General features: G+C 43.9%; 1 protein-coding gene across 5 annotated transcripts in view; it reads left to right on the forward strand.

The window, feature by feature from the left end:
• The window catches only part of LOC124033806 (SH2 domain-containing adapter protein F-like), a 126,669-nt gene that overhangs the window by 5,667 nt on the left and 93,108 nt on the right, over positions 1-27,894 (forward strand). For all 5 annotated transcript variants that reach the window (XM_046346142.1, XM_046346145.1, XM_046346144.1 and 2 more), the window contains exon 2: positions 17,936-18,077. In XM_046346142.1, coding sequence (XP_046202098.1) covers positions 17,936-18,077 — 142 coding nt within the window. The remainder of the gene's footprint in view (positions 1-17,935; positions 18,078-27,894) is intronic.

Consider the following 27,894-nt stretch of genomic DNA (forward strand, 5'->3'; position numbering starts at 1 on the left):
TTTCTCAGTAAAACGGTATGTGTTCTCTGTTCAGATACAGAGGAGGGGTGGTGTAGACAGGCCTTGAGTGTCAGGCAGTTTCATCTGATGACTCTGAATTTCCAAACAGCCTTGTTCTGACATGAGATGTTATTTATAAAGATATTTCACAGTTTGTAACGTAGTGGCATATCAAGGCATGTATTATTCTTAGTTTAGGCCTACAGAATATGAAAGAATGCTTGGATTCTGATCTTAATTCCATTTCTTCCACTGAACATGATCTATTGTAGAACTGAATCGGCTAGTTATTGTACTGGCTGGAGTGAAGTGTTTGAATGCTGACATTAGGGAGAGAGAGAGCTAGGAAGAGAGGACCACACCACTGTCTTGTTACAGCCTGAACCCCATTGATATTTTAATTACTTGACTAGTGGATGCTAATTATATAACTGCTTACCTAATGCTTGTGCTGCCAATAGCAGAGTCTATGCCATCTAGTGTTTTGTCTAATCTTAACCCTCCAAAGCTTTTTCATTCAGTTAAATGGGTGGGGTGAAAGCCTTAGTTCATCAATGATGCAATGTACAGTATGGTGATTACATGAAACTTAGGCCTCCCCCATTATTGTCCATCCTGATGGACTCTATTATGTACTTTCTTTTTTGACGACGATCACGTAGGAGCCAGCCACAGGAAAGAGCACCAGCTTGATTGTTTTTTTTTCATATGTTTTCCTGTTTTATAACGACAAGACCTTCATGGTAGAGGGAGATGATCAATTATTATCCAGCTAATTTAAATGTTCTCATCATCGCTCTTCCCCCTGGCATGGTCTCGCCTACTCGACTCGGCACTAACTTCTCAAGGACACATGAAAGTGATGACATGCACAACTTGTGAAATGTGTCAACAAAAGTGATAGTGCATAAGTCTCCCTTGTAAAATCATGTGGCTAAATATATTGCTGTGTGGCTTTCTGAATTCATAAACTGTCCTAGACACCAGGGTTGCTCTGGCCTTGAGACCCTATGCAGCAGTGTTTGAGCCATGTTCTAGTTCCCACCATGGCCCACGGTAGCAGTTGAGTGAATGGAGCCTCTGATTCCATAAGCCAGTTTCCGTACACTATGTGTAGAATCACGCAGTATAGGATCATAAACACAATACAGTCAGCTGTCCCACAGCCAGCAGAGACATTAGATTTGACAGATTTATTTCATGGTTGTTTCCCTCTTTTCCTTCCATGTACCTTTTTACAGCCTTTGACTCAACGGTTCATAAAGTCAAGTGATGCATTAGCAGCCGGGGAGACCTTGGCTTATTTGTTTTGTCATTAACATGTTTTATTCCTGTCCTTGAGACCGATTCCTGTCTCAATTGCCATTCTCGGTTGTTCATCTCAAAATCCCATTTTCACTCATTCTTTCATTTCTATGCTTTGTCTTTCCCTGCATACGCATGGTGTTTCTCTACTCTACATGTATATTTGAGCGTGTTGGAATGATGACTGCTACAAGTGGGCATCAGCTGCCTGAGCCTCCCCAACACTCCCCAGCTCAAATCACATCTCAGCTGCCTGAGCCTCCCCAACACTCCCCAGCTCAAATCACATCTCAGCTGCCTGAGCCTCCCCAACACTCCCCAGCACAGATCACATCTCAGCTACCTGAGTCTCCCAAGCCCAGATCACTTCTCAGATAATGGAATCAGAGCAGGCGCTGTGAGCCAATCAGGTGTTGTTTAGCCAAGTCATTGAAGGGGCAGTTGTGTGTAATTAGCTTACGAGTAGTGTCTCAACATCGTGTGGGGGTTTGAACCGACGCTCTTTAATTTCCCATGGAATAGACATGTTGCGGCTTTACCGCGCGTCCCTTTGTCTTTGGCTTTCTGTTCCAATCTGATTTTATGTGTGTGTATGTGTTCTTACGGTGATTTTCCCTCCAGCAGCAGTCTCTTGGTGTGGATAAATCAAGGCTGTTTGACTGGCCTATAGATTAGCAGCGCTTGGGGTTCTGAACTTTCCTCATCTTCATTCCCTCACTACCTCAGTCTTGCTTTAAAGCCTTGACTCTGGCAATCCTCTCTTCTGGGGGATGTGCCTAGCTCTTTGTTGTTCTGTTTTCTACTCTGCTCCTCTCTGTCCTTGTAGTGATAGGAGAAATGTCAGAAGTAAACACTACCGGGGCATCTGACCTCCTGGTGGACGGGCACCAGAATCCATCATGTGACACGTGGGTGTCTCTAGACGTATGAGCAGTCTCATACCTGTCTTACTATCAGATGGAAGCTGACAGGTTCTGATGGCTGGCTTTAGCTGAATGTCAGAGCATTACAGGAAGTGCAGTTCTCCTCCCACTCCCACCTCCACACAAACACACGCCTGTTTACTTACACTGTATCGCCAAGGAAGACGTCTGAAAGGAATTGCTTTGTAAGTGTCACCTGAAAGGGGTTGTAATTGCTGCTTAATTGTCTGCTATGTGAAAGTCATTTCCAGATGTAACACCCATGGTAGGTTAAATGTTCTCTTTCATTCTTATTTCTGGTACACATGGAATATGGTCCAGGCAAACAGAGTAGAGGGCACAGAGTACAGTGGGCCTATAGAGTAGGAGTTAAAACATGCTGACCCTTTACTATTTTAATGCTTAACAGAGTAACTATACTATACAGTATATAACTATACAGTTAAAAAATTATGAGTTCATGATGACCAGAGAGTAGTGATGCACCGATATGACATTTTTGGCCAATACCAATATCTGATATTTTCCTTGCAAAAAAAACCACGATACCGATATTTAACATTTTAAAGGCCTTTTTAAGCATTTTAGTACAGTTAGAGGCCGGGGTAGGCCATCATTGTAAACTGACTTGCCTTAACTTACTTGCCTTGTTAAATAAAGGTTACACACACACACTGACCAAAAATGTATTTTGTTGGCATTTAAGTATGTCCCCATTACCAGTAAAACATAATCAAAACCTATTTCTTCACTTTATTTGCTTTGCTGTTTTGTTGTTCAGTCATTTCATCCTCAACCTCGATTTCTATGGGATGCAGTTTGGGTCTTTGCGTGTCAAAAAAATATACTATTTGATGTGTCAAATAAGCTTGTTGACCAATCAGAACCTGAATATTACCGCAAATTCAACTATTGTGCCTAATACTTATTGTGGCTAGCTTCACAACACATAACCCGGTCAGGTTGAGCCTCACTAGCTAGATGAAGCTATCTGACTGCTTATAACGCTAGTTTTGGGCAACAGGGTTAAGTAGCTGGCTAGCTTTTTATTTTCATGGACTGAAGTTCAATTTCAATAGGGGAACAACAAGTGTCAACCGAGCTAATACTTACTCACAAGGATTCCTAAATCATTGCTAAGAATAATGAAAATGACTGCAGTTTTGGAGCTAGCTAGGTACCAAGCAAAAGCTAGCTACTTCAGAAGTTGCAGTCGAACAAATTCTGCTTTATTACCAACGCGGTATCGTAAACACATTGTTCGTGGCCGGTGTTTGCTTGTTTACAGACTTTTTGTACGGCTTTGACAGTGTATCTTTTTTGACATGCAAAGACCCAAACAACATTCCATAGTATGTATGTACAGTTGAAGTTTATATACACCTGAGCCAATTACATTTAAACTCAGTTTTTCACAATTCCTGACATTTAATCCAAGTAAAAAAATCCTTTCTTTGGTCAGTTAGGGTCACCACTTTATTTGAAGAATGTGAAATGACAGAATAATTGTAGAGAATTATTTATTTCAGCTTATTTCTTTCACCACATTCCCAGTGGTCAGAAGTTTACATACACTCAATTAGTATTTGGTAGCATTGCCTTTATGTTTAACTTGGGTCAAATGTTTCAGGTAACCTTCCACAAACTTCCCACAATAAGTTGGGTGAATTTTGGCCCATTCCTCCTGACAGAGCTGGTGTAACAGAGACAGGTTTGTAGGCCTCCTTGCTCGCACACGCTTTTTAAGTTCTGCCCACATATTTTCTATAGGAGTGAGGTCAGGGCTTTGTGATGGCCACTCCAATACCTTGACTTTGTTGTCCTTAAGCCATTTTGCCACAACTTTGTAAGTATGCTTGGGGTCACTCCCGTGCTTCATGGTTGGGATAGTGTTCTTCGGCTTGCAAGCCTCCCCCTTTTTCCTCCAAACATATCAATGGTCATTATTGCCAAACAGTTATATTTATGTTTCATCAGACCAGAGGACATTTCTCCAAAAAGTACAATCTTTTTCCCCATGTGAAGTTGCAAACAGTAGTCTGGCTTTTTTTATGGCAGTTTTTGAGCAGAGGCTTCTTCCTTGCTGAGCGTCCTTTCAGGTTATGTCAATATTGGAATAGTTTTACTGTGGAAAAATATACTTTTGTACCAATTTCCTCCAGCATCTTCACAAGGTCCTTTGCTGTTGTTCTGGGATTGATTTGCACTTTTCGCACCAAAGTACGTTCATCTCGAGGAGACAGAACGCGTCTCCTTCCTGATCGGTACAACGGCTGTGTGGTCCCAGGGTGTTTATACTTGCGTACTATTGTTTGTACAGATGAACGTGGTACCTTCAGGTGTTTGGACATTGCTCCCAAGGATGAACAGGACTTGTGGAGGTCTAAAAAAAAAATTCTGAGGTCTTGGCTGATTTCTTTTGATTTTCTCATGATGTCAAACAAAGAGGCTCTGAGATTGAAGGTAGACCTTGAAATACGTCCACAGGTACACCTCCAATTGACTTAGATGATATCAATTAGCCTATTAGAAGCTTCTAAAGACATGACATTATTTTCAGGAATTTTCCAAGCTGTTTAAAGGCACAGTCAACTTAGTGTATGTAAACTTCTGACCAGCTGCAATTGTGATACAGTGAAATAATGTCTGTGAACAATTGTTGGAAAAATGTATTGTGTCATGCACAAAGTAGATGTCCTAACCGACTTGCCACAACTATAGTTTGTTAACAAGAAATGTGTGGAGTGGTTGAAAAACAAGTTTTAATGAGTCCAACTTAAGTGTATGTAAATTTCCGACTTCAACTGTATGTATGTCGTGACGCTAATAGCAGTGACGCTATTACTGTAACTCTGTCACAATAATTTTTATCCCAATGGTTGAACTCGGCTATCACTATAGCTTTGACCAATTCCCAGATGTTTGTAAGACCCTGGTTAATAGAATAATTTGACAAAGTCTCAGAATTCTGCAAAATGTTAGTTCTTTATTTAGAGAGTACTCTGAATTCAAAGAGCCTTGGAAGGGCCCTCTTTCCTGTTGTCAGTTTCAGTCGACAGTTCAGTTGGCCTTGAAAGTCTCAACTCTACCCAGCTCATATTGTGAAATAGTAACAATGGTCTAGTCACACACATTATGGAATTATTACTCGAACACTTTGCATACAATTATATGATTTCAGGGTGGAATCCTTTAGTCATTACTGTAAACATATAAATTATTTTATCACTCCGGTAGGGCAACATCTGAAAAATAGCTTACTTTGTAGTGTGTACCGGTGCTCAGAGAACGGTTGATTGTCAAGTGTAATGAATTGCATTATCTTGGCTTTAATGGATTTCGCATTGGAGTTGTCTCGCTGAAATGTTCTTACTCTTTCAAATGACTGCTCGACTTGTTGACTGCTCGATCCACACAGCAGACATTGTGGGCAAGTTTAGGAATGCTGTGTTGCGCAAAATTTTACATGCCGTCATTATGTCATGTACCTACGTTATATAGATATGCACGTCAGCTTTGACCTTGCTTTTGCACCTCGGCGTTAAACTAGACATGGGCCGATACCGATGTTGGCAGTTTTAGCTGATATAGTCCAATTCCAATATGGTCACCGATATATCGTGCATCCCTACCATAGAGCCTTGATAGCGATACTATGTAGAATTGAAAGTTAGTTAGGTCCAATGGCAGGGGACAAAAATTTAGATTTTTCATTTAAAGATTATCAAAACATTTTGTTATTGTCAATGGGTGTGTTTCACAAGGAAATGAACACTTTCCACATAATGATAATATATATATATTTAAAGTTGTTGGTTGCTATGGATACACTTCCCCATAATTACAGCTGAGCCTGGTCTAAGATGATTGCTTTGGCGCAGCATCTCCTTGTAGTCCAGTTAGAGGAGTGTTGGGTAGTTATCAATCATATTATTGTTCTCTGAAGTGTCCAAGAGGGCCATCCATTTGTTGAACTCTTCAAGGTATCCCAGCTGCCCTGGCAACTGGCACTATTGTTTTCCAGCAACAGATCGTCAAACATTTCCAGGTAAGACTGGGCAGCCATGTGTTTTTTTTCATTCTCCAAACAATAACTCTCTGTGTTTTTTTAATGGGTTTATCATATTCTGTCCTTAACAGTTGCACAGGGAATTAGTTAGTTAGTTCTAAATTCATATGGCCCAGGCAGGAATCCTGGAAGAGCTCTTTAGGAGGAAGGAACCTCTGCTGGTGCTGGGCCAACGAAGCTAACTTTATTTACACCCCGCCTCAACCCACCAGGATGATGTCATTCTGCATGGGGAAGATGACTACACTATGACATGGAGGAATCACATGAGGACAACTCAGATGTGGAATTATGATCTGGTCAGGAAAGAGATTATGCATTGATATTGAAGTGGACTGTTTATAGAGGTTTTTACAACTTTGTAATGACATTGGGTGTTTTTGAAAGCTGAATGATGTATAGCATACCTAATACTGAAAATACTGAGTAGCATATGGTGTATGACTAGAGGTTTACAATGGGTTAAGAGGAGTCTTCACCTGCTTTTTAGCGGTTAGAGCGTTGGGCCAGTAACCAAGCAGTCGCTGGTTCGAATACCCAAACTGACCAGATGAAAAATCTGTTCCCTTGAGCAAGGAACTTAATCCTAATTTGTTCCAGGGGCTCCGTTCTATTATGGCTAACCCTGTAAAACAACATATTTCATTGCACCAATCTGTTGTCAGTCACAAAACATTTTTTCTTGGGGGGGGGGGACGACGACTTGTTAACCAATTTAACACAATGACAAAGTTTTTAATGAATTAACCCCCATGTACAATTCTAGTCCTGAGATGTGGAAACAGTTGCATTAAAACATTTCCCTTCTCTTTGTTTTTCCTAAAGAGGTTTACTGTAGCTGTTCCACTGTGTATTTCTCTAGGCTTTTAGCTGTACAACCTGTATGGCTCATGTGGACCCAACAGGTCACATAATACCGGCCCTGCAGTTATTGGCCACTGTAGTCAGGACAGTTGTCTGTGGACATATGGCACTGTTTTGTTTAATAACACAGTGTAGTAGAGCCTGTAAGGGAAGCCCTGGTTGGTGAGCACATCATCAGACACGGATTAAAAGGAAACAAATTGAGTCCTGAGGTTTCATGCCATCCAGGGCATGTACAGAAAGCCTGCGTGAAGCACTGGTATTTTTAACCGCCCCCACTGATAGCTAACAGTAGGACGGCCCTTAACCTCAACTCTGAGTACACCAAACACTGCTGCTCTCCCCACGTAGTTGGCCATATCTGACCTATGCTGGGTTTTCTGTGTGTAGAACATAGGAATTATCCCATAGTATTTTTGATATAGTGTAGAGTGGAGTTAAGCTACGCTGTTTCTGTATTTACTATCCGGGAGGTAGAGTGGAGCTCTTTAAGGTCTGTGCCCTTCCTTCACAGTGGAGCTGACCTATGACCTGTGCTCACTGACAGGTGCTGAGGCTCGAGTGTGTGTGTGTGTGTGTGTGTGTGCCAGTGGGGTCGTGGTCTCCATAGACACGGGCACCACTGGGGAACTGGCCATACCTCTCATTATAGACTGGATGGGCACTGATGTCTCTCTAGTTTTTGTAGGACACAGATCTTGAGTAGGGTTGAGTAGGGTTCGAGAGTGTAGGGTTCGAGACTGTGCCCTGCTGTTTTCCCTTCCGTAATATCCTATAGTTACTACTGTATGACATGTAACACTGTTTTATTATTCTGTCTCTAGGTGTAGGCCTAATATAGTTCAGCCACCATATAAATTGCTTGGTGCAGTGATTGGACCAAAGGTAAAGCGACCAGGCCATTGACTGTCTGCTTTTGTTTGGTGGAAAATAAGAAATGAGGGTTGCTCCAGGATTAAGGAAGTGCTCCCTTCCTGACGGGAAGTGTTTACAACTTGGTGACGTTCCCTTTTGACTGGGGCTGGGCAAGTCTACGCTAGCTTGCAACTCTCAAACAGTCTGGGAATGTTGACTCTGCTCTCACATCTGTGCTAAAATATAACCAGGCAGGTTAATATTTCCTCATGTTGCAGCTTGAGCAAACTGGCAAGGGCTTTGTGATTGTGACATTGTACTGTGTCAATACAAAGCTGTGGTGTCATGTTCTGTTAGTGACCTCCTAATCAGGTCAGGCTGCAGTGAAATCTGTGTAAAGACTCCTTCCCTCTCTCCTTCCCCTGCTATGGGAGGTGGAAAGCCCCGTAGCGATGGCAGGGTGACATAAGACTCCACCCTGCCTGCAAGTTCTATTGTCAGTCTCGGTGCTATTGGGTTTGACGTGCTGCGTTCTGTGTACACACTCACCACACAAAGGCTATCTGAGGCCATGTCGCTTCCGACCCCAATCAAGTCATCCTCGTCACATCAAACTTCTCTGCTTTGTTTATGTACAGCTGGCTCCTGGGCCTGCCTCATTTTGTTTTCCTTACGGTCTATAAATCACACACCCAAATCAAAAGGTCATACTCACTGGATTCACGTTGTTTTTATGTCAAGCCCTACTTTTCGTAGTTGTCATTTTTGTCTCCTTTCTCTAGCATAGCAAACCACACACTGATCACTGCATCTGTACACAGCCCATCTGTAAATAGCCCACCCAACTACCTTATCCCCAAATTGTTATTTATTTTTGCTCGTTTGCACCCCAGTATCTCTACTTGCACATCATCTGCACATCTATCAAGTGTTAATGCTAAATTGTAATTATTTTGCCACTATGGCCTATTTATTGCCTTACTACCTCCCTAATCTTACTACATTTGCACACACTGTATGTAGATGTGTTATTGTGTTATTGACTGTATGTTTGTTTATCCCATGTGTAACTCTGTTGCTTTTTGTCACACTGCTTTGCTTTATCTTGGCCAGGACTCAGTTGTAAATGAGAACTTGTTCTCAACTGGCCTACATGTTTAATAATAAAAAAACTTTATCTAAGGCTGTTTCTCCCAAACACAACTTCTGCAGGTGTGTGCCTCAGCCTTTTATGCATCTAGTGGACCAACAACAAGCCCATTCCTCCTCACAACTTAACCACTACTCCCTCTTCCTTACATTCAAAGAGTCATACATCTATTTCAGAGGGAAAGAGAGCAGAGAAAGGAAATTGGATTTTGTCAAGCGTATCCTCAAGTGTTAATCTTGAATATCTGTTGAATATGAAGAGAGCCTGAATGTGGGGCAGCCACCCTCCAGCCGAGGTCCTCAGTATGCTATAAGGGCTCTCTGGAGAGAAGGTGGGACTTGGTCCCACTTGTGTGCACAGGGAACTGCAAGAGTCGAAAAGAGACATTCTTTCAAAGAAAGGGATGATCGGCTAAAAAAGGGAATAAAATAGGGGATCATACGGAAAAGGTAGAGTTCAGAAGGTATTCCTGTGAGACTAGGAGGATGGTGACGCATTGTGCTTGGGTTACTGGCCTGACGTTAGGTGATATTACATTAGAAGTATAGAAGCACCTGTTCAGGTCCAGTAAGCTCAAATGAAATAAATGGTTTATAAAAAATAAAGAAAAGGCTCCGCATCAGTGAGAAGCCTGCTGCTCTACTGTCCAAAGTGCTGCGTGCCTCTTGGCTCGGCGTTACGCAATATGTTTTGTGTCACTCGGGTTTCTAGAACCTTGGAATGAGAATAGAAAGTGCTTTAAAAAAATAATAAAACGAATACAGAGGAAGTTTGTGCAGCAACTCCCCCGTAACATTGTTGAGGATCCATATGGCGTTGTCAGAGAAACGACCTGCAACCTTGAGTCTCACTTCAGGGATAAAGAGAAAATACATAAAGCTGATACTGTGGCAGACTGGCAGTGTGACATTCTTTTGTCACTAACTTTCAACGGCAGTGGTAAAACATCCTCACAAATGTAGAATGTATTGTTCTCAATCCTGTTTCTTCTCTATCGATCATCAGCACCACATGCTGTGAAAGTACAGACCTTCAGTAGAAGCTAGGTCTGTGATTATCACGAGCATATTCATCCCTCCGTAGGTGATCAGTAGGATTTAGTGCTCCCTTCAACCTTGTGTTGGTGTGACTGTAGTGTGGGTGTGGGAAAACATGACTGCTGTGAGGCCTGAATAGCTCTGCCTGCTGCATAACCTATATCCCACTCACAAGTGTAGGAGGGGCACACTGCACACAGCTGTGTGACAACTCTTTTTAGCTCAAGGTGAAGTGTCAAGTGCCTCTTTTCTCCCATTTATAATGCAGCTCTGATGTTTTTCTCGCTCCAACACTGACCCATGTTACAGGGTATCCGTGTCACTGTCGTTGCGTTTTGGAAGTGTTCCCATGCAAAGGATATGACCAATGACGCACTAAACCACTTCTCCATGTGCCAAATGAGCGGGCTTTTCCCGACTGGCGTGTCAAAAGCCACCCCACATGTGCAGCAGCCCAGAGATCTAAAGAAGCCTGTTTTATGTGGTCGGGATTCTTTTAAGGAGACCAAACAAATAGGTTAACATGGAAAAGTGTGAGCTGTGCTTTGAACAACACAGATGTCTGACTGGGGGAAAGACGGAGAGAGATGGCTGAACACATTGGATGCTAGAAATGATCCCCTTGCCACAGGGAGCATGCTGGTTGAAGTAGCATGTGTTGCTTTCCTAAATCCTCACTCCCTTCAAAGTAAGTCATCTATGACTGGGGAAATGCATATTTGGGCGATGTAGGGGAGAATGGCGGTCTTAATGTTTTCTTTTGTACTCAGTGTCACCACATGTCGTAATTATCTATAATCTGAACAGCTGAATAGGTTCTTGAACACTGATTGTGCTTTCATCTCTAAATGGTTTCTCTACAGGTCTTCCCTAGCCATTAATATTTGTCCCCCCCCCCCCCATCTGTCCTAATCAAGCAACATGCTTTATCCACGGAACATTGACTTTGAGAGGGCTTTAATAAGGCTAAAAGCAAAGCTGACAAATTCATCCAGCTGCAAGAAGACAAACATGATTTCGCTTTACTTATGAGAAGTGCTCTCCTCCACTTAGCGTTGCTCTAGCTTCTATTGCTTGTGACTGATTGAAAACAATGGGCGCTCATGGAAAACATCATTTGATTAGCTAGCAGCTATCTTCCCTGGCTCTTAAGTAGTTATTCAGGGCTGGCGTTGCCACGTCCTTGTTGAGGCCCATAGAGCCACAGGCTGATTCCCAGGCCAACAACCCCTGTCTCTAAGGAGATGTCGTAATAAAGTTTCATTAATGTCAGAGCTGTATTGTGGGAAAGCTCCATATATACAGTCTTTTCAGAGGAACATAGCCCCCAGATGGAATCATGCTTCACAATCGGGTTCCATTTGAGTCCTAACCAGATTTCTTCTCCCATCTGTGAATCACACAAGTATCTTATTGATAGTGGCTGTATTGTGTCAACAACGGAGGTTGCAATTGGTCCTGCTTTAGTAAATTGCCTTGTGGCAATGTTTGATGGCAAGCTGTTAGCTTCAGATGACTGGAACTGAGCTGAGTGCATGTGTCCTGTATTTGGAGTTGAAGATAAGTTGGAGCAGTCAGAATTCAGCAACAGGCAGTGTGATGTTATCTGTTGTTCAGTTTTCCTTTTTGAAATGAATATTTGTCTAAACAGGAGCGTAAACATATGCTGGGCAGTCTGTTCCTCTCCCCTCCTTATCCCCCTCTCTCTACGATGGTTTTCATTAGATCTGATATCATAAAGCAAGAACAAAAGAGCCATGGCAGCAAAACAGAGCCCTTCGAAACACCCTAATTCAATCGAGCAGCTAAGCCCTGAGTTGTATTAGGTTATCAGTGGCTCAAATCCCCTGTGGCGTGGAGACATAAATCACAAATGCCAGTCCCCCCCCCCCCCCCCCCCTCCATTGACTCTTGTGGTGGCCTGGTAGGGGGAGAGGTGGGGGGAGGCTTCAGCCCCCAATAGCTCTGACATCCCTCATCCTTTCTGGACCAGCTGTGACATTTGTCACATTTCTGTGTAACGTCTCCACATTACATTACTGTCACCAGTCGTTCAGGTGGCTACTCAGATGGCTGGCAGGGGTGCTGGCTGTCGTATTAGACATGCACGCGTGCACACACATGACTAGCTGGTGCATACAGCAGCAGTTTACTTGTATTATTATTTGTTTTTTAGTGTTTATAGTTTGAGGAGTTGGATTCTGCTTATGAGATGTCAATGACGGAATGGCATATTCAACTAAATAGTTTGGACGTCTGGGAAAGCTATAAATTGGTGCAGCATACTGCCAAACCCCTATCATCCTATACGATGACCACAAACTAAGACTTTAATGTTCTCCCTTTTATGGCCCCAGATGCTCTATATGATAATTGCCTGTTAGATCCACTTGGTCTGCATGTGATGGTGTGGGAGAAGGAAGATTGTGTATTTTCCTAGTTCTAATGGAGGACTGCAGCCCAATTGAATTGTAATCTCAGAAGCACTCTCTGTGCTAACTGTGTGGAATGCCAAGTGGCAGGTGCCTGTTACACTCTCTCTTCTTAGCTAATGCTCTCACTCGGCTCACACTGATTTGAAATAGACTTCATTCCTTGAGAGCTGGAATGTATTTTTAAGCAGTGTGTGGCTATTTCTCCTACTCTGGCTGCCTGGCTATCTAAGCAGCTGCAGGTGTAAGACATGGTGAACCTGGTAGCTCAGCACGACACCAGGCTGGGAGTTATTTAAGTATGTTCTCACTGTGCTGCTGCAGTGTAGGGATATGTCCTGACTGCTTCCAGGGGGGCGAGATGGTATAAGCCTAAAAGGTTACTTTGTGAGGCTACTCACAGCTTACATCTCTGCTTAGAAAAGCTCACATACAGTATAGCACTCTATATAGAAACACTGCAGTATTGCACTCACTGTGGGTACATTTGACTTTCATGACAAGTGTGGTGGCTTGGCTGTGGTCCTGACACACCCTGACATGCCAGCAGACAGATGGTGGGTCCCCAGGCAAGCAGGCCGCCAGGCAGGGAGGGAGGGAGGCGGGCTGGCAGAGAGGCAGGGAAGCTGGTAGGCAGGCGGGCAGGGAGGCCCCAGGAAGGCAGGTAGGGAAGCAGACAGGCAGAGCCTCGTCTCTGACGTTCCCCTCTCTCCATGTTCCCCGACTCCTCCAGCTGGGTAGCATTAGTGCAGTGTGGCAGGACCTTCACAGAGAAGGGGTAACTCCCCAAAACACTCAGACTAATTGATCTCCTCCTACCAAATACTGGTGTTAGATGTGGCCCAAGGCAGGGGAATGTCAACACCCAAGTAGTGTGGTAAATGCCAACTTTTACTTTAATTTGCTAAGTTTTTTGCTTGTTTCCCTAAATTCATTTTCTCTGAATAATGGATATGGAACTGTTAGATTGATGTGTCAAATGGAATGTAGTTTGTCCATTCCATTGCTTTTGTACGTTTTTAAGACTGTTTCTTGGTATCTTAGGCAGAGAAATCGCTGTCGACACATACATGAAAATCTCTGGGGAAAAAATTGTTATAAAATATGAACATCTGGTGGGGTAGCTAGTACTAAGTGATAAGGAGAGATGGTGGGAGGCAGGAAGCTGCCATCCAGAACAGGCCTCCGTATCAACCTCAGCTTCAGGCTCCAGAGGACAAGCAGAATGGCTCTCCTCTCTCCCTCAACAGCAGCAACATTACCAGGTGCTAAAAAGAGCTTTCATTTGCTGACTGTGAAAAATGATTGAGCGAACAAGACCAGTCACAGGGCTAAATATACAGTATGTCTGGCTTGATTGCAATGTTCTTTTCCACCTCGTTTAATACATACACCTTTTTTGGTCCCTGCTGTTTGTTGACAGAACCACACAGTCCAATATAATGTTTGTGGGCACAGCAGCCATCCATCGTCAAGCTAGCTACAGCTTTGTGACAGAACACTAACAAGGGGAAGGTGTAGAATGAGGACGTATGGTAGAATTGTCCTACTGTCAGGTATCGTGCCCTTTCTGAGGAGGGCACTGACATGAGTCGTTGAATATCTACATTCATATACACTAAGATATAGTAAGTATGGGGTTGAAGGCATGCCAGTCATAAGGCACAGTTTCCTTTAATTACTACACCAGGCTTTCTCTGTTCACCACGTGGACACACAGACGGCTCCTGGCGTACACGACTGCAGCTTAACGCATTGAGGTTCTCTCCCTTGCTCTCTCCCACGTGGAATGTGTTCTGTCAGAATGGGTTGCCAGTGCTCTAGGCTGGCTGTAAGTACACTCCTCTGTTTTGGTCAAGATGACTTAGTATCTGGTTTGGGCTCTGCTACTGTTTCCAGATGGACACAGACCCAAGGTGATATATAGTGTGAAGTGGATAAACATACTCCATGTAAGGGGTAACATGCCATTTGTAACGGTTGAATACTTCAGTGTCAGGAACAGGAACATCTGAAACCTGACTGGCTGAATTTAATTAAAGTTGTGCGGGAGATGTATTCTATTTGTGGTAGAAAAACAAGGCCAAAGAGTGTTTGCATTGGATGCATTTCCTCTTTTAATATCACAGAAGAAAAACAGAGGAGGAAAACTCATAATTACACTGTGGCAAACTAGTCCTAGTTATATTATGTCCCGAAAACGGATGGAAAAGCAGGAGGCAGGCCATTGGTGTATAATACATGATAGCCAGTATGAAGCACAGTTAAGGGTCTTTAAAAAAAGAAAAGCCTGTCTAGTACCTAATCTACCAATTTTTGTGTAGGTGATCTGTTGGAGCATATACACTCGTGGCCAAAAGTTTTGAGAATAACACAAATATTAATATCCACAAAGTTTGCTGCTTCAGTGTCTTTGTATATTTTTGTCAGATGTTACTATGGAATACGGAAGTATAATTACAAGCAAGTGTCAAAGGCTTTTACTGACAATTACATGAAGTTGAGGCAAAGAGTCAATATTTGCAGTGTGGACCCTTCTTTTTCAAGACCTCTGCAATCTGCCGTGGCATACTGTCAATTAACTTCTGGGGCACATCCTGACTGATGGCAGCCCATTCTTGCATAATCCATGCTTGGAGTTTGTCAGAATTTGTGGGGTTTTGTTTGTCCACCCGCCTCTTGAGGACTGACCACAAGTTCTCAATGGGATTAAGGTCTGGGGAGTTTACTGGCCATGGACCCAAAATATCGATGTTTTGTTCCCCGAGCCACTTCGTTATCACTTTTTCCTTATGGCAAGGTGCTCCATCATGCTGGAAAAGGCATTGTTCGTCACCAAACTGTTCCTGGATGGTTGGGAGAAGTTGCTCTCGGAGGATGTGTTGGTACCATTCTTTATTCATGGCTGTGTTCTTAGGCAAAATTGTGAGTGAGCTCATTCCCTTGGCTGAGAAGCAACCCCACACATGAATGGTCTCAGGATGCTTTATTGTTGGCATGACACAGTACTGATGGTAGCGCTCACCTTGTCTTCTCCGGACAAGCTTTTTACGGATGCCCAAACAATCGGAAAGGGGATTCATCAGAGAAAATGACTTTACCCCAGTCCGCAGCAGTCCAATCCCTGTACCTTTTGCAGAATATCAGTCTGTCCCTGATGTTTTTCCTGGAGAGTGGCTTCTTTGCTGCCCTTCTTGACACCAGGCCAACCTCCAAAAGTCTTCACCTCACTGTGCGTGCAGATGCACTCACATCTGCCTGCTGTCATTCCTGAGCAAGCTCTGTTCTGGTGGTGCCCCGAATCAACTTTAGGAGATGGTTCTGGCACTTGCTGAACTGTCTTGGGCGCCCTGAAGCCTTCTTCACAACAATTGAACCGCTCTCCTTCAAGTTCTTGATGATCCGATAAATGGTTGATTTAGGTGCAATCTTACTGGCAGCAATATCCTTGCCTGTGAAGCCCTTTTTTGTGCAAAGTAATGATGACGGCATGTGTTTCCTTGCAGTTAACCATGGTTGACAGAGGAAGAACAATGATTCCAAGCATCAATCCTCGTCAACACTCACACCTGTGTTAACTATAGAATCACTGACATGTAAGCTGGTCCTTTTGTGGCAGGGCTGAAATGCAGTGGAAATGTTTTTTTGGGGGATTCAGTTCATTTGCATGGCGAAGAGGGACTTTGGAATTAATTGCACTTCATCTGATCACTCTTCATAGCATTCTGGATTATATGCAAATTGCAATCATACAAACTGAGGCAGCAGACTTTGAACATTTATATTTGTGTCATTCTCAAATTTTGGCCACGACTGTCTATTTGTATATCGTATCTTATCTTGTTCAGTGAAATCAAAACTGGATCAGAAGAAGGACTGTGCTTTCCCAGGTGGTGTGAAAGCCTGGAGTTGGGGAAATGCTTTAGACATGGATCGTACTGTACTGGATTCCTCGGTTCCCCCTTAAAGTCCCTGCCTGGGAGGCTTGGCAGGTGTCTTCCCCTTTGGGCTTTATTTCTGAGAAGGGTGTGGAGGAAGGGCTGTGGTTGTTTTTAAGGACAGTTGGTTGGTTGGCTGGTACAGCCATGGCATGCAGTAGTCTCTAGTTCACCCTGGGATTGCCCAGCTCTGTCCACTAGATGACTGAAGAGCTTATGTAGAATGACACCAAACCCCTTCCTGCTAAAGTATGACTCATGGGGTGTAGTGCTAATTGACTCCTTTCCTGTGTGTGTGTCTGCGTGTGTGTGCTTGACTGCATGTGTGTGATTGTCTGTGTGAATGTGTCCTGTGTTTGCTTGTCAGTGTACAGTATGCTTGTTTGCACATTTTGTGTGTGTGTATGTTGACTTAATCATGGTCGGTCTCCATTGAGTTGTTTCCCAAATTTTGGACCCCACCCCACACACACACACACACACACACACATACGCACTCCTCCAGTCCGTCTGTCTGCCCGCTGGGCGAACAGACTGGCACCACTATTGGTTCTCTAGAGTTCCAACTGAAGATAGCCCATATATGTTCACCTCCTGGTACTGGTAGTAGCCAGTCCAAACCCCCTCTAGTCAGATTTTCTTTTTGGAGTCCCTGTCCAACATGGCAGATGGAAGAGAAATTTACATATTTACTTTATCTGTAAGAGAATTATGTATGTGAAGGGGAGCAGTTTTCTTGGTGCTCAGGAAATTGCTCTGGCCAGAGATGCTGAGACTGTGTGTGGACAGACCCTAAGAGTTGGCTGTATTTCTGGGGCTTAGGACAAGATGTCCACTTAATTGTCAGCTTCTTCAAGACATTCTTAGTAAAGAGAGCAAGACTGCAATCAGCCATGGCTCGCTGCCAAATCCCTGTAAATCTGTAGAATTGTTTCTCTTTAAGACAGTTTACCAGTTGTGGGCTGTCCTCTTTTTCTCCTCGCTCTTTGAAAAGCAGGCACTGTCAGAGTACCATGGTATAATTAGATGTAGCAGGGAGCATGAAGTCTAAAGAGGAGATGGTGGAACTGAGGCACACGGAGAATGATGCTGTTATTTATGTCTTTCTTCCTTTTTCTTTTCTGTCTGGGTGTTGTGACGTGTGGAGATCACATGTTCCTGCAGAGCCCAGACTGGTACTATCACTAATACTGTCACCTCCACTCCTCTCCTAAGGTTCCAGTTACATTTTCTCCTCATCTCCTGCCTCTGCAATGTAACTCTCTGGGCTCCGGAATGTGTCGTGGTTTTAAACAGAGCCGTAAAATGTATTCTAATCTTTTCTCACCTACTCTCATCCCCTTCCTCCATCCCTCCCTCTAGCTCATTATCCTGGATGACTATGCAGACCCGTTTGATGCAGAGCAGGACGGGGGGACCCAGGCCACCACCGAGAAGGTGACCCAGGCCAGCACAGAGAACGATGGCTACATGGAGCCCTATGAGGCCCAGAAGATGATGGCAGGTAGATCAATACTCTGTTCTCCCCTGGGTTCTTCAAACCTCGGCACATTACATTTGACATTTTAGTCATTTAGCAGATGCTCTTGTCCAGAATGAGTAGTGAGTAGTGAGTGCATACAATTTCGTCAGTTATCAGTTGCCACCTTCATTCGTCTTTCCAGACGTTTGGGTGATGGGATTCCTGCATCCCCCTGGTCAGCCGTTGAGGACTTGTGGCTTTGTAATTGGAGCGACTGCCTGCCCATCAGAGATCCCAGTCTACCCTAAATTTTCTCGTAACCCTGGGTGGGGGCCCTAACCGGGTGCTGTCAGCCAGAGCCAGCTGAGCCAGAGGGCAGAGGCGTCACTCTCTGAGGTAATATGCAAGGCAGAGCAAAGCAATGCTACCTCTTACTAACTCACGCTAACTCACCTCTCTGGTTGGGTTTAGTGTGCGTTTTAATATGACTACTGCCAGACCTTATTTGTTGGTCAACTGTCTGATATCTTGGATTAGCCTTCCATTCAACCTCGGCCTCTCTGTGGAATTACAGGTCTAGTAATGCATCTTAGCCTTCATTATGTCTGCCTATGGAAGCTGCTTCTTTGTTGACGATTAATTAGCATGTCACTTGACCTTATGTCACTTGACCTTATGTTTATTGGCTTGTCACTAATTAACTTGGTCAGATGGCCACATGGCGTGCTACATGACAGATGCGGTAGACCACAAATGATCTCTGTGGAGAGCTGGGTATCAGAAATACGATTGAAAGCAGTTGTTTTGCTCTTGAAGTAGACAGAGAATAAATTATACTAGCAGATAGGTCCTTTAACTTGAAATACATATTCAGGAAAAACAGACCTTTTAGATTTGATTTATTCTTTGAGCTAGTCATGTTTGGGACAACCGTACTGCTGTGAAGGAAGACATGGATTTGAGACAACAATAGCTCTGCTAACGCTAGGATTCAGCAGAAACCCTACTCACCACAACTTTGTCAGAATGAACATGATTATGCAGTGTGCAAAGACAGAACAGCATCAACAAAGAATGAAGAAAACAAGCACAGAATTCCAAGATATTTAAAGGAGAATCTTGCGGTTTGCACATTCCCTCACTAAATGAACATTCTGGACCTTTGGACCAGTCACCTGTGGTCTGTTCCATTAGGGATGTCAAGGCTCAGAAGACGGGGCTTTTTTAGAAGGTCCTGACCTCTCATGTTGGCTTCCATCTTCATCCCCCTCCCCTCAGCCGCCCTCTCTCCATAGTGTAATGGCTTTACTGTCGCCATCTTCTCTTCTGATCCATACCTTGACGACAAGCTAGGACCCTGGCCTTTTCTCTCACTGCTGAATATTAAGGTTTAATGTGACCAGAGACTTCTGGTTTATGGTCTTTCCTACCCATGTGGATGAAGCTTAAGAGGACCATAATAAAACAGGGTCATAACCCTGACAGGGTTCAGCTATAAATTCCTTTTTTTGTTGCATTTGAATCAGGAACCTATATTGCCAAACAGCAAGGTTGATAGGAATGTGGATTGCGAGCAATCGCCATAGTAAGACATAATAACGCAGCGTGAATAAACTTTACATCAGTAAATATCTGTTTGAATGTCCTCGGTGTACAACTCATGTCTGTGCACATCATTAGATCTGCATAAGATTGGAGCTCCTTTCAACGTACATTTTACTAGTGCAACATTTTATATTTTCTCATTCATCATGAGAAGATATCACTTGAGTAATAAAGCTACCTGTCTGTAAGGATCATACAGTTTTACTGACGGCCATGTCTATTTCTGCTGTGTTCAGAGACTGGCATATTCCTTGTAGTTTGTTCTATTGATTGCCAATTCCAGTTTTGCTGTTGTTTTGACTGCGCTGTCAGGGAACATTTGAAATGGTGCTGTTCTGTGGATTTATTCAGCCCACTTCTGCCATCCTGTTGATATCCACAGTAAACTAGAAGAGCACTGAAGGACAGATTCATGCTGATTGTTTCATCAAGCAAGTGTCAAATAGTACACTTTGATTTACACACACACACACACACACACACACACACACACACACACACACACACACACACACACACACACACACACACACACACACACACACACACACACACACACACACACACACACACACACACACACACACACACACACACACACACACACACACACACTGGATGGCTGTATTGGCCCCATTCCTTGTATTCTTTCTATGGACAGTGTAATTACTGTGTTCCCCCTGATTGACCAATGTCCTGCCAAGGCTCTGGCACTGGCAGTGTTGAGCATATTTGTCAGGCTAGCGTCCTACAATTCTGTGGCGAGAGAGGAAGGAGAGGGAGACGAGCCACTGCCCAAGACCTCTGTCATGTGGCAGTGGAGGGATTTACTGGAGTGAGGCCTGGTCAGAAATTCTCTCTCTCTCTGTGTCTCTCTGTGTGTGTGTCCAGGCTGAAATAGGTTTTCCCTGGCAGTGCGACCCTCTGCATTGTTATCAACCGCAGAGCATGACTTACTCTCTGTCATCTCCCAGCTCTGCTCTGATCTGAATGCTAGCTAAGGAGAAGCTGTTGTATCTGTGATGCTGTACAGGCTCAGCCCACTGGTACTGGACCTCACTGATGTGCATCGATTGGCTGTAATACCCAAAACAACAACTGGAGTTCTCCTATTTATGTTTTTTTTCTTTTTTCTTTTTTAAATTTAATTTTACCCCTTTTTCTCCCCAATTTCGTGGGATTCAATTGTTAGTAGCTACTATCTTGTCTCATCGCTACAACTCCCGTTCGGGCTCGGGAGAGACGAAGGTTGAAAGTCATGCATCCTCCGATACACAACCCAACCAAGCCGCACTGCTTCTTAACACAGCGCGCATCCAACCCGGAAGCCAGCCGCACCAATGTGTTGGAGGAAACACCGTGCACCTGGCAACCTTGGTTAGCGCTCACTGCGCCTGGCCCGCCACAGGAGTCGCTGGTGCGCGATGAGACAAGGATATCCCTACCGGCCAAGCCCTCCCTAACCCGGACGACGCTAGGCCAATTGTGCGTCGCCCCACGGACCTCCCGGTCGCGGCCGGTTACGACAGCGACCGGCGTGACCAGCGCCACCTGGGAGGCTTATTTATGGTTTTCTGTCAGAGCACGTTTTCACTTCACACCGACCACATTTCTATAGACTGTTGAAGAGCTGTAACGATGTACGCTGAGTGTCAGGAAGCAAGCTCAGAGAGTGAAAACATTTAATTAATAAATGAACAAAACAAGAAACACAATCAGAGCACCGACATGAAACAGAAACAATGACGACTGGGGAAGAAACCAAAGGGAATGACATAAAAAGGGCAGGTAATCAAGGAGGTGATGGAGTCCAGTTGAGTGTCATTATGCGTGTAACACCGGTGACAGGTGTGCACCCTAACGAGCAGCCTGGTGAATATTAGGATGTCGACATGCCCAGTACCCAGTGGTAAGCGGTGTGCCATCCACCCAATTCCAGACCCCCTCTTCATCTCTGTCCATCAGACAAATCCAGACTTCCCAGAATCCGTTGACAAATACCTGTTCCTCTGCTGTTTTCTGACCACCAGCTCCTCTCCTCACAGTCCTGTCTGCTCTCCTCCCAGTTTCTCTTCTCAGTAGAGATGTAGTACAAACTGGATTTAAAACGCCTCCATCCCAGGGTTGTTCAACTCCAGTACAGGGAGCTCTGTCTGGAGACCATCTCTCTCAACCTGTAACTGGTCTTTTACTTTGGTCATGTTGATGTAGTGAGTCTCTGTAGAGGAGACGCAGGGAGATATTGAGAGTAGCTTGTAGGATGCACATCAACCCAAGACACAAAGCAGCCAGTCTGAACTAGAGGTCGACCCATTCATGATTTTTCAACGCCGATACCGATTATTGGAGGACCAAAAAAAAGCCGAAACCGATTAATCGGACAATTTTATTTATTTATTTGTAATAATGACAATTACAACAATACTGAATGAACACTTATTTTAACTTAATATAATACATCACTAAAATCAATTTAGCCTCAAATAAATAATGAAACATGTTAATTTGGTTTAAATAATGCGAGAAGAAAGTAAAAGTGCAATATGTGCCAATACGAGCCTTAGTTTCCGGATTCAACCATATTAATGACCTATCATCTCGAAAACAAGACGTTTATTCCTTCAGTAAAATACAGAACGGTTCCGTATTTTATCTAATGGGTGGCATCCGTAAGTCTAAATATTCCTGTTACATTGCACAACCTTCAATGTTATGTCTTATTACGTGAAATTCTGGCAAATTAGGCGGCCCAAACTGTTGCATATACACTGACTCTGTGTGCAATGAACGCAAGAGAAGTGACACAATTTCACCTGATTAATATTGCCTGCTAACCTGGATTTCTTTTAGCTAAATATGCAGGTTTAAAAATATATACGAATACGCACCGCATCAATTATATGCAACGCAGGACACGCTAGATAAAGTAGTTAACTAGTGATTATGATTGATTGATTGTTTTTTATAAGTTTAATGCTAGCTAGCAACTTACCTTGGCTTACTGCATTTGCGTAACAGGCAGGCTCCTCGTGGAGTGCAATGAGAGGCAGGTGGTTAGAGCGTTTGACTAGTTAGTTAACTGTAACGTTGCAAGATTGAATCCCCAAGCTGATAAGGTCAAACATCTGTCATTCTGCCCCTGAACAAGGCAGTTAACCCACCGTTCCTAGGCCGTCATTGAAAATAAGAATGTGTTCTTAACTTACTTGCCTAGTTAAATAAAGTTTAAATAAAGGTGTACATTTTTTTTTTGTTACGGCCAAACCGGTGTCCAAAAATACAGATTTTCCGATTAACTTGAAAGAAGCCCTAATTAATCGGCCATTCCGATTAATCGGTCGACCTCTAGTCTGTACAGTCGTCTTCTCCCTGGGGTGGTAGACATCACATGGTTGTTTTCTGCAGTTCTGTTCTGTTCAATGACAAACTCTGCCATCTCCAACTTTACCTGTTAAAGTCTTCCTCGCTTTGAGATACTAGTGTGTGTTTGTTATGGCGTGTTTGCCCAACACTAGACTGTTCTGAATGTTCTTTACCGGTTCCTTCTTATAAGCACAAGATGACAGGAAACTGTCGCACCAGGAAGACCATGGCAGCCATGAGTGTGTGGTTGTTTGAATGTTTCCCTGCCACATCTGATGCTAGCTTCTGCCCTGGTTTCTGTGCTCTGTGTGTCTGCATTTAACTCTAAGCCCTTTACATTGGATTGCTGACTTAACTCTGCTTTCATTTTTAAACATTTTCTTCATATGCGCACTCTCTCTCTCTCTTTCTCCCTTTTGTCAGGCCTATTATTTTAAATGGTTGTATTTCTGCTGCAGGATAAGTAGTTTTAACCTCTATGGTCTACAACAGACGGCGAGACCAAAACATGTTCATTTTAATGGCCTCATGAGTTGTTGATTGTTTAGCATTTAGGAATCAGATTGATAACTGCGTAGCCTAAAACACTGAGCAAAGTCATTTGTTTGCCTCAAGTGATTGTTTGTTATAACCACTGTAGGAGTGAGTGTACATTATTACAGTCCTTGTTTTAGTAGATTGTCTTTAGTTTGATTTCATGGGTTTTGGGTAAAATGGTATTGACTCATTTTGAAGTGGTCTAATAAGAAATAGTAGTTTTCTTGATTTGTAATGCCATAATCCTTTTGTTTGACTTGCGCAACACACACACCGTGCGAAATGTATGATGTGCGGCCTTGGATGAAGAGTAGGTTATTACACAGGCATTTTCCTACCGGTTACGCAGTGTGTGTGTGTGTGTGTGTGTGTGTGTGTGTGTGTGTGTGTGTGTGTGTGTGTGTGTGTGTGTGTGTGTGTGTGTGTGTGTGTGTGTGTGTGTGTGTGTGTGTGTGTGTGTGTGTGTGTGTGTGTGTGTGTGTGTGTGTGTGGTGTAATCCAGCCCTCTCCCTGGGGTCTACCCTTCTGTGCCCCCAGCCCATCTGATTTATGAACCTGCTGGAGGTGCTTGTCACGGCTTACTAACCTGTAAAGCCTGAGCCATAATCTGCTCTCTGTTTTTACTGGCTTGGCTTACAGCAGGGCCTGTGGAAGTCTGCAGCGATACTGTGTATCACATTGCCTCTGTGTGTATTTGCAGTGTGTTGCGTCTGCAGAGACGTGTGTTTGCAGTGTGTGGCTCTCTGAGACGTTGACTGGTTGGAATGTGCTGGTGTTTCCTGGCTGTTCAGCCACGCTTATTTATGTTGGGCTCGTGTGTGAGTGGATGGGCAAGCCGTGCAGCCTAACCCCCCCCCCACACACACACACACACACAGGTGTTCTAAGCTGTCAGCTGGGCCATTCTTCACGTACCCCAGCACCAGCTAATTACAGATGGGGCTGCCGGAAGATGCAATTGCGGATTCTCTCTCTTCCACTCCCTTCCTCTCTCTTTTCCTCTCTCCTTTCCTCTCTGTTACATTGTTGTATTTGTTGAGACTTGCAGTCAGGGCCATGCAGACAGAGAAGGCTGGGTCTATACTGCAGGGCTGTACTCTTCAGGCCATTTCTCAATGGCTCCAGTAATAGACGTGACACTCCCTGAGTGTGTGGGCAGACACACTCTCACACACACACACAACACCCCCAACCTTCACACACAGGGGCGCATCCTTCCCAGCCATATCAGTCATATGAGATTTTTGAGGCGTTGTGCAAACAACCGGCATGACTGTGCTGTGATGAGCAAACACAGGCAGACGTGACCAGTACCCACCACCACCCTGAACCCTGGGCTGCTACAGGGCCAAGCCACATCACCTCAGGTGAGGGGAAACCGAGCCCCCAGGCCTGAGGGACATGACAGAACTGTTCCCTCAGGTGTGAAAAAGTTTGCGTCTCTGTGGTGAATTTACCACACTCTGTGTCAACCAAAGCAGCCTCACTGTATGGTGTGTCTTTCCAGATAGTTTTCATCCTCACTTCCCAGTCTTACCCACCTAGTTATCTAGTGGACATTGTGAATGCAGCAGAAATGTTGGCTTTTTCCACCATCCTAGCTGGCACCTGCTTTCGCCTACTGCTCATAAATCTCCAACTGGAACATGCGCAATTGCTCACTCAGTGCTGCTGGGAAAAGTTTCCTAATGCTGGCACAAGAGCGTTCCATGCCAACCAGATGTGTTGTGGTTCCTACTGTGGGTTATTAATCCAATTACTCACTACACACCCACACGTTGGCGTGGCTCACTACTACCCACTCAGCTCTATGGAGGAGGAGGGCACTGTTTTACAGCCAGAGATATTGCTGGCATGGCAATATGTCAGACTGGGATACCTGCACATTGCTGGGTGTTTCCCCACGGGTCATCTCTACCTGTGGCTTTATTTATTGGGCCACTTACAGGGGAGAGAAAGAAAGAGAGCTATGCAGAGTAGTTTCCAGTAGCTTTTTCATATTGGGGGAAACTGACTCAGGGTTATGAGAGCTAGACTAGTACATGTGTCGGCACATTTCTTGGCCCGTAAGCTGGTTTTGCTCCGAGCTGAAACTTGAGGAATATCCTGGACATGTACAGACAGTGCTACACTCTTGAAAGGGGGATTTTCTCAGCTTTGCACTGTGATGTGTTCTGATTGTATGGAAATGGGGATTTGAGTGTATCCTTGTTTTCTGATTTCACGGTGTTATTTTGTCATGATCCTCTCCTCCAGAGTTTGACATTGCGGTCTTTTGATGTGTGTGTCATGCAAAATGTTGAGAGCTTGTCAGGATAATTGTCCAGCCGGTACAGAGGCCCTGGTACTTAAAGTACACAGCTGTCACAAATACAAGGTTTTCTCTCTTCCTGGTTTCAGACTAGACCTGTAGTGTAGAAAGGGTTACTGCTGCTGTCTCTTGTGTAGTCCACCGTTCTGTGGCCTTGGTGCTTAGGGGTAATTTAGTAAGGCCAAGGAACAGGAAGCGTGTGAGGCGGAAGCTGGGGGCAGAGCGATGTCGAAGCAGAAGGACTGACGATTTATTGATGCGATGAGAGGTCTCGCGCTGGCAGGCAAGCCGTTAACCCCCCAGCCCCACCCACTAACTTACTGTCGCTGGCTCAATGTGCTGTTCTATGATTTTATACACGGCCGTCCATCCATTTAATATCCACCATGGCATTTACGTTGAATCCTGATGTCATAGTTGGAGAGATGACATTATAGTGGTAGTCTCTTGGTAATGAAGGGTGTAGGTTTCCGTCAGGTTCTGTGGATTAGATCCTGATGTCATAGTTGGAGAGATGACATTATAGTGGTAGTCTCTTGGTAATGAAGGGTGTAGGTTTCCGTCAGGTTCTGTGGATTAGATCCTGATGTCATAGTTGGAGAGATGACATTATAGTGGTAGTCTCTTGGTAATGAAGGGTGTAGGTTTCCGTCAGGTTCTGTGGATTAGATCCTGATGTCATAGGTGGAGAGATGACATTATAGTGGTAGTCTCTTGGTAATGAAGGGTGTAGGTTTCCGTCAGGTTCTGTGGATTAGATCCTGATGTCATAGTTGGAGAGATGACATTATAGTGGTAGTCTCTTGGTAATGAAGGGTGTAGGTTTCCGTCAGGTTCTGTGGATTAGATCCTGATGTCATAGGTGGAGAGATGACATTATAGTGGTAGTCTCTTGGTAATGAAGGGTGTAGGTTTCCATCAGGTACTGTGGATTAGATCCTGATGTCATAGGTGGAGAGATGACATTATAGTGGTAGTCTCTTGGTAATGAAGGGTGTAGGTTTCCATCAGGTTCTGTGGATTAGATCCTGATGTCATAGTTGGAGAGATGACATTATAGTGGTAGTCTCTTGGTAATGAAGGGTGTAGGTTTCCGTCAGGTTCTGGATTAGATCCTGATGTCATAGTTTGGAGAGATGACATTATAGTGGTAGTCTCTTGGTAATGATCCTGATTAGATCCTGATAGTTGGAGAGATGACATTATAGTGGTAGTCTCTTGGTAATGAAGGGTGTAGGTTTCCGTCAGGTTCTGTGGATTAGATCCTGATGTCATAGGTGGAGAGATGACATTATAGTGGTAGTCTCTTGGTAATGAAGGGTGTAGGTTTCCGTCAGGTTCTGTGGATTAGATCCTGATGTCATAGTTGGAGAGATGACATTATAGTGGTAGTCTCTTGGTAATGAAGGGTGTAGGTTTCCGCCAGGTTCTGTGGATTAGATCCTGATTTAAGAGCGACATCTAGGATTTCCACAAGTTCCATCTACACCTGCATGTGTTCAAACGGCAAGTCCTGTAATATTGCCTAGAGTGGATTTGTTGGTTTTGACTAGGGCTGTGATTGTCAAGCAAATAACTGCTGCTCTCACGGTAATTGATTGTTAATTAACATAAACACGTTTAGCATCTCCTGGCTTCCACCCATAGCCTACAAGCCACTGATGCAGACCTTAGGAACATCTACATTTTAAAAAGTCTAATAAATCCATGTAATATAGCCTACACCATCACAATAAATCCCATTATTTATTTTAGAAAGGTCTAAAGAAACATGAAATGAAGAAAATGTAGTCTATTTCAGAAGAACAGAATAGCATACTATGAGTTGTCCTTATGTTAGGCCCTGATCTAGCTATGCCATATGGCTGTGGGCTACACTAGTTCATATAGCAGATAAGATTTTGCTTAGAATTCAGTGACATTATTTTAGTGAATGAAGAAAACAATTGAACATAGCTGAATCAAAATTGAAAGGATATTTTCTCCAAACAATTTATGAGGGAGTCCGCACATGCGGCTATTCTATGTTGAGCGGTTAACAAA

This window comes from Oncorhynchus gorbuscha, linkage group LG04 (genome assembly GCF_021184085.1).
Source record: "Oncorhynchus gorbuscha isolate QuinsamMale2020 ecotype Even-year linkage group LG04, OgorEven_v1.0, whole genome shotgun sequence".
In the NCBI taxonomy this organism is placed as follows: domain Eukaryota; kingdom Metazoa; phylum Chordata; class Actinopteri; order Salmoniformes; family Salmonidae; genus Oncorhynchus; species Oncorhynchus gorbuscha.